At 33.7% G+C, this 16,333-nt stretch overlaps 1 protein-coding gene across 4 annotated transcripts; it reads right to left on the bottom strand.

Moving 5' to 3' along the window:
- Positions 1-1,170: 1,170 nt before the first annotated feature.
- On the bottom strand, positions 1,171-15,434 carry LOC117915006 (protease 2). 4 transcript variants are annotated; one of them, XM_034830573.1, is made up of 12 exons: positions 14,933-14,998; positions 14,302-14,379; positions 13,982-14,142; positions 12,888-13,110; positions 12,669-12,813; positions 12,373-12,576; positions 8,105-8,239; positions 4,358-4,486; positions 3,329-3,744; positions 2,570-2,786; positions 1,823-2,016; positions 1,171-1,600 (listed from the first exon to the last, which is right to left on the bottom strand). In XM_034830573.1, coding segments are annotated over exons 2-12 (2,028 nt in total). In that variant the 5' UTR covers positions 14,304-14,379; positions 14,933-14,998; the 3' UTR covers positions 1,171-1,398. The 4 variants fall into 4 exon arrangements, with proteins under 4 accessions (XP_034686464.1, XP_034686441.1, XP_034686449.1 ...); XM_034830550.1 differs by lacking the exon at positions 14,302-14,379 and having other exon boundaries at positions 14,933-15,434; XM_034830558.1 differs by lacking the exon at positions 14,302-14,379 and having other exon boundaries at positions 4,358-4,483; positions 14,933-15,434.
- Positions 15,435-16,333: the final 899 nt, after the last annotated feature.

The following is a 16,333-nucleotide window of genomic DNA, read 5'->3' as shown; positions in this document are numbered from 1 at the left end:
TTTTTTAGTTTATATTTTCATTCAAATGTGTTCCTAATGGAATTAAATCTACATACTATTGGAAGATAACAAATACGATAATTAACAAAATTCAAAAGGCATTTGTAATGACTACAGGTGTGGATAAAAAAATCACTTAGAAGTAATTCCAGGGAGTTAAAGTTTTTTTTTAATAATTGAAAATATTTTCTTAATAACATTTAGAGTTTGTTTGGCTATATGATTTAAAAATAGTTTTACGTTTTTTTTTTTAAAAGAAAACTGTTTTTAAAAAAAATTAACATTGCTTTATCGTTGTTCTCTAAAAATAATTTTTAAAAACAAAATAAAACAAAAACAATTTTTAGATAAGTGGGAATTGTTTTTTACCAATTTATAAAAAGAAAAGAAAAACATGAACCGTTTGATCATATTTTCTGAAACATTTTTTAGAAAACTGTTTTTAAGTTAAAAATTAAAAAAACAGTTTTTAAAAACAAATTTAAAAAAAATAACCAAACAGGCCCTTATACTTTGATGAAGTTTAAAAAATCAATTTTAAAAAATTTAAGCCCCGTTCGGATATATTTTCTATTTTTGTTTTTAAAGATAAAAATTCGTATTCAAAAAACAAAAGTTTAGGCCCGTTTGGTAAACTATTTTTTAAAATAGTTTTAAATATTAGTTTTTAAAAATAATTTTTGAAAAAGGATTGAAAAATTGCAATATTTTTAAGATGTTTTAAAAATAATTTTTACATCTAAAACTTTATTTATAATCATTGTTTGTATAATTATGTTTTAAAACAACTCTTTAAAAATAAATAAATAAAAAACAATTAAAAAAATAAAAAATATTCTCTAAAAATATCATATTTTTTATTCTTGAAAACATAAAATAGAAATCAAATTTCTTGTTGCCAAACATGTTTTCCAATCTTTTTATTCTAAAAAACAAAAAATTGTTCTTAAAAACGATTACCAAACATACCCTTACTAATCATAAAGATATTTTTCTAATTTCCAAAATTTAAGAAAATGAAAATTATACAAAGTGTCCTTAATTACACAGGGTATATACCTACTTTTTGCATAAGAATTTTTGCATTTTGTAGGTCTTTCTATTATTAAAAAAAAAAAATGGGAAGTATATCCAAACATCAACCTACATAATTACTTGATACCCTAGTCATTTTCAAACTAGCCCCATGTATTGAGTGAAAAAATAAGTAATTCTGTATCTTAAGAAGCATTCAGAGCTTGAGTGCCCCAACTGCTTCAGGTCGCCTTCACAAATAACAAAGAGCCAATGGGAAATCATAAATCCTTCTAAGAGTCAAATACTAGATCACACTCACCAAAGATTTTGAATACAAACTTTCCTCATATCGTCACTTGTGTTGATTCAAAAGAACACTTATCATGAGGTATCGCATGAAATCCCCATAACTTTCATTAGAAAAGCATATTCATACGCTGTTTCCTCACAGTGACCATGACGGCCTCCTTCACCAAAATGGCCTCCATTCATATTCGTCTTCAGGATGACCCCACTGGAACAACTTGAACAAGTGCTATCTCGTACTTTGGCTACCCATTTGGCAGCTTCCCAAACTCCCACCCTGAGAATGGTTGTAACTTTTAAATGCCATCCATCTAAGTTTATGTGCAAATGTGCATGCGTATGCAAATGTAGATGAAGGTGCAAGTTAAAAAAGCTACCAATATGAGCCAATGGATGCAATGTATCGTACATACATATAAAAGAAATACAGAATATGTGCATGCAAAAATTTATACAGGTATGGAACTGTAGATGAAGAAGGTATGAGTTAAGAATTTGCCTCGAGTCACAGAATGATGCCGTAACAAGCACTGAAGGATGACAGCTTCCTTGAGAAATATTATCATATGGAGAATAACTTAAAATGGACTCAAATTGGGATTGTACTCGAGGATTTCCAAATTCTTCGTAGTCCAATAAAGTGAGAGGCAAATTGGGATCTAACAATGTGTTGCAAATGTCAAGAAATGGAACCTGACAAATATTTCAAAAAGATCATCCTTCCAATAAAGCCTGTGCTTATGCTTAAAGCAATGGAACATGCAAACTAGAAAAACTCTTCATATGAGAGAAAATGTACAAATTTAAGAGTTACAAGACAAAAGTTCTCTCCCTCTTTTCCCATAGGATGCAGTAGAAATCAAGATCATCAGATAGATTATATTTTTTTCTTTTTGCAACAGCAAATGACAGTGAAGACATGAAATTCTAATATTATATGTTTACTACTTTACCAGAGTGCGTTCCCACTTCCACACCCCATTCCCACCCCACACCCTGATCCCCAAAACGCACCTTGTCCTGGTTAGCAAAGACTGTTGAAGAAGCAGCACTGAACCTTCTTTGGGTTTCCGTAAAAATCAGTAAAAAAAAGTTTTTGTGTTATATACATAATGATCTTCCTTCTGCTGTCTTCTTAGCAACCATGCAGAGCATAGTGATATAGATTACCAAAATCATAATAAACTGATTTCAATCCAATCAGAATATCAAAAACAAAATGCCAAGTAGTTTCATATGTTATTACCTTCAAAATAGCAGCACGAAACATATCAGGACACATATTGATAGCTGCCCCTACAAGAAGACCTCCTGCACTAAATCCAATAGCACCAAGCTGGTCTTCATGAACATAGCCCTCATTAACCAGGTATTTGCCGCATAAAACAAAGTCATGAATAGAGTTTAGCTTGTTCAATCCACTGCCACATTTGTGCCATGAAGAATCCGGACCTCCACCACCCCTTCCCACATAAAACATGTCAAATTGAGTACAATATAACAGTATCACAGGTAAAAACATACACATTTAGTTTCAACCATGAATCTAACCATCAGACTGCATTTAATATAGTTAACACTCAGTATCCCAATGTCAAGTCATATTGGTAGTAAATAGTAATTAATATGCTTTATTTGAATCTCACACTCAGCATTAAAAAAACAGGAAAAACAGAGCAGAGGTTCAACTAGATATTGACTTGACCCAAATCAAACCATAGATGTTTCTTGAACACATTGAATCAACTATGAGAATGCATAACTTCCAAAAATAGCTTTCTAAGTTAGGTGGTTTAACCTGCAATTGAAATCCCCACAATGTCCACCATGACTTTAACCATAGCATGTTTTTTGAACACATTGAATCAACTATGAGAATGCAGAACTTCCAAAAATACCTTGGCAAATATGGTGGTTTAACCAATTCAAATGCCAACCAATGCCCACTTATGAAAAACTATGCAGCCATAATTGGCAAAGCAAAAGTCAGACAGATAAAACTAACCTCACATCAGCGAATGCCACCACCCAGCCACGATCAAGTAAACTCAGACGATCTGAACACCAGGCTTTATCTAGAACTTCCCCATATGCTCCATAGCCTTGTAGAAGGCCAGGAGACAGACCCTTCTTCCATGCTTCTCGTGAGTACAAAATAGTCAGAGGAACCTCAACACCATCATGGGAAATAACCTCCTTTCTTTCACAACAGTATGCATCAGAAAAGTCCTTCCATCTCTGAACTTCAGTAATCTGGGCATGTTTGTTCTCATCATTTTGGGCATCCAACAGTTTGTTAGTATTTAGGTCATGAGTCTGTGAGAATGATCCACTATTACCAGAAACACCTAGTACCTCCTCTTGCTGCACTATGGAGAATACCCGTTGCCGCATGTCATAATCAATGATTATATCAGGCATCTGCATTTTCCAAAAAGGAAAAAAAAAAACGGAAAGAGGGAGAAATTCAGATGCAACTCCTAAAAGTAAAAACCGGATGAGGTTATGTAACTCAAAATTGGAATGATATCATATTCATACAATTTGATTATGCAATTGTACTTGAGAAAAGTTTAAAGAGACTAAGGTCTCCATCAAGTTATTAATTTTCAGAAAGAAATGAAGATAACCATTCAACAAAAGGAACTTAATTTACACCCCAAATTAGGACTTTGGCTATGCTTAATATATTGAAAGTGAGACTTGAGAGTAAATGTCTATAAATAGAAAAGCCAAACAACAAGGACCACGACCACTCTACAAACAAAAAACATCAAAGTTCATGAACTTGGAGAATTATCACCATGCTTTAAGTGTATGAAAGTTTTTCAAAGACAAAAAAAAATTTAGTCGAAAAATATTTGAAATTGAAAAAAAAAATTACAAAAAAAAAAAGAAAAAAAAAGCAGGATTTAAATGCCACAGATGTCCTATGTTGTAAGACAAAAGAAGAAAGAGAAATGAAGGAATTAAACGACAAAGCATCAACATTCAGGATTTATATCTCTCATTGTTAAGCTTATAGAAGTTATACCACTGGAGATGAAACAACCACACGATAGACGAAGTTCATGAAGTCATGATTTGAACATGGAACAACTTTACATAAACCCGAAGGCAGAGGGAAGAACCATGGACTAAGATCACCAATCTCCATTTGCTGCTGTAAAAAAAAAAACTCGAGAAAAATTACCAGTAAGCAACAAGCATGTTTATTTAACTATGGTTTTGAAAGTGCTACATGTAGGTGAGCTGTCTGGCTCTGGATCAGAGAGATGCCTTTCGCCAGGCATCCGTGCACCCTTCCAAAAAGGCAGGTGCATCGAAGGCCTGCCTTTCTGCAAAGGCATTATTGAATGCCCTCTTAAAAAATAAGAAAAGAAAAGAATCATTCTAAAAATGAGTTGTACATTAGTTATGATGTTCTACTGAACAGCATAGCCTTCTCTCATTAAAACACAAATAAAAGACCACAGAAATACCCATGGGCTCTGATAAAATATTGTAGGAATAGCAAAATAAATCTCTCACAAATATTTTCTAATGCAAACATATGATCAAAGATTGTAGCATGTTAAAAATAAATAAATAATCTCAAAAGCAAAAATGGCCCATAATATGCTTACACTCAAAAGCATAAGGCATCCTAAGTGAGAGCTACCAAGCAATGCCCTGGCACATAAATATCTGTCTCAAACTAAATCCCCAGATAAAGAGCCACTTATGCTAGAATATTGTATCAATACTATCTCTCACATCCAAACACAGCCTACCAAAACTTCCTTCTCTGCCAGCTTGTTGATCTCTCTTGTCTTCAACTGTAACCTGAATAACATTTTGGGCACCATCATCCACACATTGAGAGATGAATTTAGAATGGTACACAAGATCCCCCCCCCTTTTTATAGGGCTTCAATGGCGGCTTTTCAGAAGAGAAGCGACTGGCAAATATGATGGTGGCCCCAAAAAGTGGCAGCAACGGCATTAAAGGATTTGATTGGTTATGAAGGCAGTAAGGGCAAGGACTGTGGCAGTGCAGGGTGCTGATTGGTGCCGAAGGTGGCAGCTGGAGGTGTTTGTGTCAGGGGGATCACCTTGGGCTGTTGCCAACCATGGGCAGTGGCTGACCTTGGCTATCATGGTGCTTGAAGACCCTCTACCAGGTCAGTGTGAGTCCTTCAGAGACACGCACCCAGACCCAGATTCATCCATTGTCTCAAAGAGAGTGAAAGAAAAGACAAAAAATATTATTAAAAAAAAAAAACCCTAAGCAGCTTTAAATACTGAAGACCCCTCCATGATCAGATGATCCCCTTGGATGCTCACGACTGGAGAAGCATAAAGTCTCTCACAGTCTCTCTCTCACCTCAAGATCCATAATAAACACTGAGATTTTAAGAAAAACAAAAGAAAATTAAAATCTTTATTAAACTAAAAAAATGATAAAGTAAAGTCTCCAAATCTATCTTATTATATATCTATCCATCCATATCAAAACACTAACAATGAGAATACATACATATCCTAACTCTAATCCTACATGGCAATGTCCTAAGATATTACAAAGTCCAATAAAAAAAAGTCATGGAAACTGATTCTCATAATGTTACAAATCAAAATATCCTTGAAATAAAAAATTTTGATTCCAACTAGGTCTTGGTGTGAAATTTCAGTTTCAAGTATGAAGAAAAATCACCATCCGACCTCCTTTGGGAAAAATCAATTTCAAAAGGTTCAAATCAAAATTTTTTATTTCCGCTATTTGGATATTCCCTTGCAGTGCACAAACCTATTTTGAAATCAATTCCAAAGCAATTCCTACTTTCTTTGTTTTCTGAAATCACAATTTTCGATTTCACATGCCTCAAACCGGAATTTCTGATTTGAGATACTGCTTCCCCCATTTGCTCCAATTTTGAAATCAATTTTGCGCTGAATGAAATTGGAAATTCCAATTTCAACTTCTATCTTCACCCTTGTGAAAATAAAAGCAAATCAAATATGAAATCAATACCATTTTTGCTCTTCCCTCCAAATCGAAAATGTCAATTCCTCTTGTTCTCAAATTGAAATTTCCACTTGTAGCAACCATCTTCTCAGTTCTAACTCCTCCAAAATCGATTCCTGATGCTCTCAAATTGAAATGACCTTTGTATTTCAATTTCATGGTCTCTTTTCTTCCCTTCACTTCATTAAAGATCTGAGCCTCTTGCTTTGCTCTTACCTTTGCTTTCAGCAACCTTGTGCCATCCTTATCTTTGGGATTCACCTAAGTTAAGCCCTTTTCCTCTTCTTTGTTGCATTCTTCACCCACCCAGATTCACACATAAGCTTTCAAATTTGGACTTAGCACACATTCAAGTTAAAAATAATTGATTAAAAATCAAAATGCATTATTAATCCTCAGGTTAAGTAGGAAAATAACTCAGTTTTGAGTCTTAATCAATTCATTCTCTCTCAACACTTCCATAAGCTTTGGTGGACACACACCATGCTTTAGTTTCTTCTGCTCACTAGCCGATGAGTTACACAATTACATGTTCAAATTTTCAAAATCATTGTTCCTATACAACTGCACGTCAAATTATATTAAATTGCATATCCACTTTAGGTTGCATCTCACTTCACTCAAGCCTGCATCTGGACACCTTTCAGACTGGCATATGCAATAAATAATCCTTGTACATTATCAGAATCTGAAAATATAAACAAAGAGTAACCACCCACACAACAATGAGAACTTAGGATGAGATTCAAATTAGCTCACTCAACTGAATAGGGCCTTAATCCCAACTAGTTGGAGAAGGGTATCTTGTTCCTACAGTGTGAGTGATTAATTGTCTGCAACCACCCTAAGAAAAAAGTAAACAAAATATGTGCACAATTCTCCTGATTTTTTTGCCATTTTTTTAATCCATTACAACTATTTTTAAACATCTTATTCTAAATATATCTTCATAGGAATTCACCAAAGATCGAGTTTATCATCATTTCATGTGTAGCATGCAACATGAAGTAGCTATTTTGTGGCAAGAACAAGAAAACTGCTTATTAAAATATTTTCATTGATGCAGAAGCACCAACATAGATTATTTCACGTCTACAGATACTAATAAAAGTACATGCAGGATTGCCCAAATATTGATATATATCTGCAATATATATGCAATTTATTATTATTAATTGTTGTTTTAGTTCTTATTCTTAACATTTTCATTTTTGTTGTTATTATTGCTATTATTGTTATTCTTATAATTATTGTTATTGTTTTTTATTATTATTATTGTCTCTGATGTTTTTGTTGCTATTATTGATATTGATATATATGTGCAATTTATTATTATTAATTTTTAATATTGTCATTGTTATTGCTATTATTCTAGTTAATGTTATTCTCATTATTACTTTTTATTATTTTTGTTGTTGTTATAATTATGGTTACTTCTATTGTCATTGTTGTTGTTGCTGCTGCTGCTGTTGTTGACATTGTATTCAGCTCAAATTTCAAGCATTCTCTTTTTTTTCTTTCCTTTTCTTTCAACAACATTTTTTATGTTTTGTACTCCTAAGCACTTCATAATATATTAATCCAGTATGCAAAATAACTTTTTTCTGGTTTTATCTTTTGTTTCTATCGTACTGGTTAATATTCACTCCAATTCTATTACAACAACCTTCAATGTTATACAGAGAAAATTAAATAAAAAGACAAATATGATATTCTAGTTTCAATCAATTTTATCGATAAATAAGCTTGTAATATTAGCAAAAATTTCAATACCTTATAATTAACATCAACTGGCATATTGATGGAGCATATCATAGAGCAACCTTTGTTATTGAGGAAAAGCACCAAATGTCCATGAAAAATGTCCATATCTTGTATGCTAATATCTTCACCTGGGAGGATGATGTTCTAAAAGAAAACAACGGCATATGAATATGTCAACGGTTAGGAAACAAAAAAAAATTATGCTATATACAAACATATGAAGGTTTTGTAGACATTTTTCTTCCCAAAATTCCTCTATTATATCACTTATTTTCATTCACATCTCACATCTACATTATTTGCTTGTAACTGTCCATATTAAATTCATCTCTTTACTATTATTTGATTGTAATGGTCTAGATTAAATTATTTTCTTCATCATTCAATATTTTGCTCATAAACATTAACATTAATTTTATATCTGTTTATTATTCCTTTCTACAGGCAGGATGGATCTGCCTTTGAATCTTGGTAGGAGATTCTCTTGACCACTGAACTTTTCTTCTTTTTAAATTGTCAAATTTTGTTTCCTTACATTTTTTTTTTTCCTTTTCATATCCAAATCTGCTAATGATTGACAAAATTATTCTATTTTTCATTTTTCAGATTGATGAATGGCTAAAATATGATCCTATCTTTTCATCCGGTTCTGAATTTGAGAATGCATGCAGCTGTGTGGATGGATTGTCGTTGAGGCAAACCTATTTGGTTGGTTATAGGTTGTCAGTTGCAGATATAGCAATGACTTCAGGTCTTGCAGGTGAAGGCTTTCAAACCGTACTTAATTAACATGTTGTCCAAAGCCATGGGTACTTATCTATGTATTGTAAAGCATAAAGACAGTTTACTAATTCCCAAGATTTTAGGTTATCTGCACATGAAATTGGTTGGTAGCTTTACCATTCCTCACCACACTCAAGATGTCTGTAATAAGAGCTTGCTCCAACTGAATATAGTTTGAACATCCACACTTAGAAGAAAATCCACTCTATTCTTCTTCTTCTTCTTCTTCTTCTTCTTCTTCTTCTTCTTCTTCTTCTGTTTTTCTTTTGATTTTTCAATTTAATACTAATTAAATTTAATAAGAAAGTGTGTCTTGTAAATTCCTAAAAGAATTCCTTAGAATCTGATCGAAGTGGAATTCTTAGTAAAAATAGGATTCTCATTATTTGTGTTAACTTGTTTAGATATTTAAACCTGTTCTAGATTACCTCTTATCCAGAGATCCAACACATTTAGATATTATAAACCATTCTTCTCTTTTTCTTTTTATTCAAGAAGGATATGGGGAAAGCTAGGAAACTAGTTGCATTGCATGATAATTTACTGGATAGTTCAGGAGAACTTGTTGACGATGACTATGCGGGGTATGATTATCCACAGCTGCAGTGCTGCAACAGTAATGGTGGCGTGGTGTTGGTGGCACTAGCTTATAAAGTTTGAATTCTATAAGTTCTATTTGTTCATTCAAATTAATTTTTGGGAATCCTTTGTTTGCTTTGATTTCATTCTGATTTACTTCATTTTTGGCTTGAGTTTGGGCATCAATATCATGCTTGGTTCATGGGCTTTTCAGTGGGTTATTTTTGTTCTATCCCATTATACTCCAATAGGTTTGCTTTAATACTGTGTTTGAATATTGCATGAAATTGAATATATCTTCTGGGCTTACACAGGAATGCAATCAAGCAAATTGTATTTTTATAGAATTCTATATCTCCAATGCATTTCTTGAAAATTCTGGTGGTCATATCAAGTTGTGTTTTCAAATGTTATGTCAGACACAATGAGTTGGTTAAGTTCCAATAGGTTTAAATTACTTCCCTAAATATCTCACCTCTTCACTGTTTAATTGCAACAGTACAATATAATTTCAGTAGGGATTAAGTACAATATGTATGAAGTGTAGTGCGTGCACTATGCATATGAACACTACTTAATGAGAGATTTCATGTTTAGTCAAAGCTGCAAAGCAATCATAATATAGTTTAGATCAAAGGTCAGGTGTTATTGCTCACTAGCTCAGGTAGTATATAATGTATCTATAGGCACATACTCAAATTTCTATGTTTTTCCTAAATTTCCAGTCAAATATATCATCAAAATTAACTTTGTTTTTACATGAATGGAAATATTCAATGATATAATTTTTATGCATCATATTTATTTATAATTTTCAATTTAAAAACAAACCAGGGAGCATTTGATAATATAAAACTCAATGAAAAAGGAAAATTTTGGCAATGTTCCTACATATTTTTTTGTGAAAGAAAATATAAATGTAATAGCTTTAAGTGCATCACTCATAACATTCAATAGATAGCTAGATAGATAGATAGAGAGAGAGAGAGAGAGAGAGTTTAACTTTTAAGACAAAACATTGCCAACAAACAACAAATGTAAAAGCAATAGTATGAATCCACATTGCCAAAAAATAATAAAGAAGAGCACATGGAACCAATTAAAAGATGAATATATCACAAGGAAATAGCCAAGCAAAAAAAAAGGGAAAAAGAAAAGAAAACACAAGCACACACCAAAACAAAACAAGAACAAGAATTGTCTCCATGCTGGAAATTGTAGAAGTAGGCTTGATCAAATTACATGTTATAACAGCTAAGTCAAGTAGCCTGTCCGATTATAGCAGCACACCCCCATTGACAAGAAGTATGATGCTTTAATTTTTATGAGTAGAACAATCCATCAGAAGATGCCAAAAGGAAGTATAGCCGAGGTACAGGTAACTTATGCAAGGCTTACTCAAGAAGTAAACAGATACAAAGAAAAAGAAAATAAACTAATTTACAAAGTGTATCCAATCCCGCTCTTATTCAGACTGTGTGGTGGGAAAGAAATGCGAGGATTTTTGAGGATAAAGCAAGGAATTCAGAGTATCTTTGGGACTCTATTGTTTTCCTTGCTTCTCTTTGGGCTTATTGTTCCAAGGTTTTTAAGGGGACCCCCCTTAATGTGATACAACTTGATTGGATAGCAGTGTGTACTCCTTAGGGAGTGGAATTTTTAGAGTGTTTGCTTGTGTTTCAGTGTATTTTTCTTTAGTTTAGCTTTCTTTGGCAGGAGGATTCCTCATCCTTCTTTTGTACTTATTTTTATCTATCAATAAATTTTTGTGTCGTTTCCAATCAAAAAAAAAAAAAAAGTGTATCCAATCCCAAAAATACAATCACATGTATTTTCTAGCAATATGCTCTTCAACTCAACTCAACTCAAATAAGTTTTAATATAGCTGAGGTCACATGAAACCTTTTTTGGCTAAGTCTGCTCTTGTCCAGGACCTGATTTTTTGTTGTTCACGTATTATTTTTTCTTCTTTACAGCCTCATGCCACTTCCTTTCTGGCCTCCAAATCTTTAAGGTTCCAGCTAACAATATCAGAATCCACTCAAAGCCAAAATGGACAAGGTTACTTTCACCACTTCGATAAGTAGGCAATGTTGTGATAAGGATCCAATATATGAAGCTTCAGGTAGGTCTCCTTTCTCCTTTTTATCATTTATTGTGATATATCAATGAAATGTAAGTAAGAGGATCAAATTCTAAAATACAATGGCAGCCAGCAAATAGATTCAAATTCAGCTTTTATGTGTCTGAGAAATAATGCTATATTTGCCTACAATCCATAAGAAATCCTATGGTGTGGCTAAAATGTGTATGCCCCCAAAAGAAATCTACCCACCGATATTTCAAGATACCTTCAAATCCCATGATAACTAGTGAAATCTTCTAAAATTTACCTTAGCTTCAACTGCTTCAATATATCAACCTACCAGTGAACAACAGCACAGAAGTAAGCCAGCATGCCAGGATTCATAGTTTAGTATAATAGTTTACTATATGTTATATTATCTTGATACTGGACCTATAAGTAAGGGGTGCTGTGCCACAGCCAAACAGTTCCAACAATTCAATTTCTAAGTGGCGTCTAACTATTTCCATGCACCAACTGAGAAGTTATCAAGATAAACTTGCACCAAAATTAAGTTTATAGTTTTTCGAAATAAACAAGTATATAAAATATAAGGCTCCATTATATCTTTTCATTCTCCACAAGAAAATTGTCTAATTTTTTCAGTGTCCATGAGCATAATTCTCTTGACTCTTCTCTCTTAGAAGGGTTTCTTACAGATAAAGTAATTTAACCCATGTAAAAAACCCTTCAATTCTTCATGAAGTGGTATTCACATATGCCTTTGAATATACAAGAATAGAACACCAGGTGCAACATGCAATTAAGATACAAAGAGGACAAGATTTACCTGCCAATTAGCCAACTGTACATCGTCAACCTGGCATCTGGCCAAATAATAATCTCCAACAGACAATTCCTTATCAGTTAAAGGAGCATTTGTGAGAATATAGAAAAAACCATAGTGATGTTCCAAAAAATACTGTACACCAGGGACACGCTTATTCATTCTTCGCAAGCCCTCTTCTGGATTGGTTGCATTTATCACGAAAACCTGCAGAGCAACAGGAAATAAGCCTCAACAAAGAAGGCTGCTTATTTACAAATGTCAATGAAGAAAAGGAAATTTTATAGGCGAGTTCCTTCCTCAGATGAACTCCTTGAATTAGAATTCACGGTTATAAACTTGCCATCCTTTGTACTCGTGATGTCCACACAGAAGCTGGGATCACTTTCTGTAAATACTGGGACATCATTCACAGCATCTGATCCCAGTTTAATGCATTGCACCCTGCCAACAAAGAAATAGGTAAGAAAATATCCAACTCCTCAATGAAAGACTCAAGAAGACAAAAGCAAGTTTGCCTGTAAGGCCGTTGGTTTTCATCTGTTGTTGTATAGAATAAAGTACAACCATCTTGAGCCCATGCCAAGCTAACAACCCCATCAACCCTCAAGTCTGGAAGAATACAGCCACTATGGAGATCCTTAATTTGAAGCATGAACCGTTCACTCCCAGTTATATCAAGTGTGTATGCAAGAAAGTTGTGATCTGGAGAAACTCGACATGTACCAACATGAACATAACCTACAACATTAAATATCTAAATGAATCTGAATGCCAATGGAAATAAAAATCAATTCCATAGATATAATGTAATGACTTGTACCCAATTGTATAGATATTGTTCGCTCCAGGCTCAAAGAGGCCCTCACGGCTTTTAAAACGTCTCTATAAGGTTAAGAGAAGCTCATACTTATATAGCATCAAGAACTTTCTCCCTTATCCGATGTGTAATATCACAATCACCCCCACATGCAGACACATCGTCCATGTTGTGTCCCATGGGATTGTAGGGCCAAACAAACCCCTACACCAAAGTCGGGGATCGGCTTTAATACCATTTTGCAATGACCCACACCCAACCGTGTAGATATCATCCGCCTTAGAGCCAAAAGGGCCCTCACGACTTTTAAAACACGTCTACAAAGTTAAGAGAAGCTCATACTTATATAGCGTCAAGAACTTCCTCCCCTATCCGATATGGGATATCACATACAAACCCAATTCTTTAAAGTTTGAATTTACTTTTCATCGGTGCCATGCAAGCATAGAAACCCTTCCATTTTTTTCTCATCTCCTAAAAAATGCATCCTCTTTTACGTTTCAAACTTTCTAGATAGAACCCAACAAAACAAGAATATATATCACACTCAAAACAAGGATATATATCACAGTCATTTAAAATGGTGCCTAAAAGATAAAAGACCAACTTCCATAATACAAAGCAATTCAAAGAAAAATATATCACTTCCTAATTAGTAACCTCAATATATAACATCGCACCTGGGCTTCATTTAATTCATAAAGATAACTGAGATGATCCAAATATTTACCAAAACCCAATTTAAAAAAGGGCATGCATTCTTTCCAGGTAAGGAGGTAACAAGTAACTTGCCATATTCTTCTGCAATTTCATTCCAGTCCAGGAGAACTTTCTCCCTTCCAAATTCTCCTATCACGTTATTAAGAAAAGACTTTGCCCAACCATTTGTCTGAGCTAATTTCCGACAAAGTACAGGGTATTCCTTCCCCTCCGGAATGTATTGGTAGTATAACCTGCTCAAGCAAAACTCAACTTCAATTCATTAACCTCAAATGCATTTTCATTGATTATACAAAAAAAAAGTTTTCTTCCTTTGTTCTTTCTTTTCCTTTTTCTTTGATAAGCAAATATGGTGTACAAACTAGTGCTAGAAAAGGGGAAAACCCAATTACATGAGGATATAAACAGATGATCCCACGGCTAAGACAGGGACATAAGCAAAGGACTAACTGAAAGACCAAAACAACATCCTGTAACACAACCAAACTCTATTAATAAAATCAAGGATACAAAGGGCCACTGCTCCCGAAGAGACTGATCATTAGACAAACAGAGGCTTAAGAAGGCGGTCATTCAAAACCAACCACCAGTACTTCACCTCACTAAAACAAACACACCAGCCCCACAAAGAACTTTCAATTGAAATCAGGCATCTCCCAAACAAGAAAGCGCACAGCTTATGCCCGCAGAATAGATAATTGGTAATCATTCTGCTAAGTTGCTGGCATCCTATCTCGTAAGTTGTACATAGAGATGACTTTGGGCCAGGATTGCGATAGAATAGAGCAACCCCTCAACTTAATCAACATTCATACTTAAAAACATAGAGAGTGGCAAAATGCAAATTTTAAAGCAAATTTGTGTCGACACAATCATTCATCCTCTAAACCTAGCTAACAGAAATGATGTTAATTGAGAAAAAACTTCAATTTCAACACAAACGATAAGGGTTCACAGAAGAAGCAAGAAAAACAGAAAATTTGCAATTCATATAGGAAATGGGAAGAACGGGAATGGACAAACCATGGCCCCCAGCGTTCAGTGGGAGTGGAAATATTAGTGGGCATTCTAGAATTCATCTCAGAAAAGAGTGTCCGCTGGAGGTTAAGGGTGTCAGCCATGAAAGCTTCAGCATATGAGTTTTCGTAGCGAAGGTATGCGGAGAGGTCGGGGTCAGCGGTGTTGGACATCCAATGGTAAGGATCTTGCCACGATGTGCCATGAGCTGAGACTGTGAAGGGAACTTTCTTTGGGACTGGAGGGGCGTCTCTTGGAGCTGAGAAGGGTGATGGTTTTCTTCTGCATAGAGAAGAGAAAAGAGAACAGACTACTTTAAATTTGGGGAGTAAGCCTAATGTTAGCGATGACGAGGACCTTGTGGGGCATCGCAGAAGATGTGAAGCCATATACAAATCTCCCTCTCCCGCTCAGGGCTTTTAACTAAATGAAAGCGGCGGAGGCAAGTATAAAACCTCATTAGGTTTCGCCGATCAGTATTCAAGCTGTGAACTTTCCTAGTTTTTTTTTGTTATACTAAGTGTCATGCTTGACAGCCTATAATTTGTAATGGAACTGGAAAATTGGTTTCAGGTGCGTTTGGTTGGTAAGATGGCATAGGATAGATATATGAATGATGTCATATCCATTGAAAAAGTGGTATATGATAGAGCTTTTACCCAAAATACAACATTTAAAATAAAAAATCATAAATTAAACCGATTTCCAAAATAATACTCAATCTAATGCGTTTGTGTCACATAGATTGTCACATCATAAAACCGTAGTTGATAACTATGGTTTTATTTTTAAAAATCGTAATCACCAACCACGGTTTTAATTTTAAGTTTAAAACCATAGTTGGTGACGACGGCTTTGACTATTTTTAAAAGTAGTCAAAGTCGTAGTCACCAACTACGACTTTAATTTTAATTCTAAAACCGTAGTTGATAACTACAATTTTGACCGTTTTAAAATAGTCGAAGCCGTAATTACTAACTACGACTTTAACTTTATATATATATATATATATATATATTTATCTTTAATTTTTTTAAATAAAAATATTATATTATTTTGATTTTATATTGACTAAAAATATGTGAGTGGTTTAATCAAAATACTTAACTTTAATTGATCTCATTATTTAAAGAATAGTAATATATGAAATTAAATAATTGATGTCTTTAATTTGATATAAAAATATTTTTGTTTAATTTTATTAAAATATTTGACACTATACTCAATATAAATATAATTAGTTATAAATATACTATTTTATACCCTCATAATGAAGAATATTATATTATTTTGTAACTTTGTGCAAAAATTAAAGCCAATTATGCATTTGTACAAAATATAATATGACTTAAAGTGGGAAAATAATTGGAAAATTACTTAAATACAACAAAAATATTTTTTTTTTCC

This window comes from Vitis riparia, chromosome 1 (assembly GCF_004353265.1).
Source record: "Vitis riparia cultivar Riparia Gloire de Montpellier isolate 1030 chromosome 1, EGFV_Vit.rip_1.0, whole genome shotgun sequence".
In the NCBI taxonomy this organism is placed as follows: Eukaryota; Viridiplantae; Streptophyta; class Magnoliopsida; order Vitales; family Vitaceae; genus Vitis; species Vitis riparia.
The sequence above is the reverse complement of the archived record's forward strand: the minus strand, read 5'-3'. Positions and strand labels throughout refer to the sequence as shown.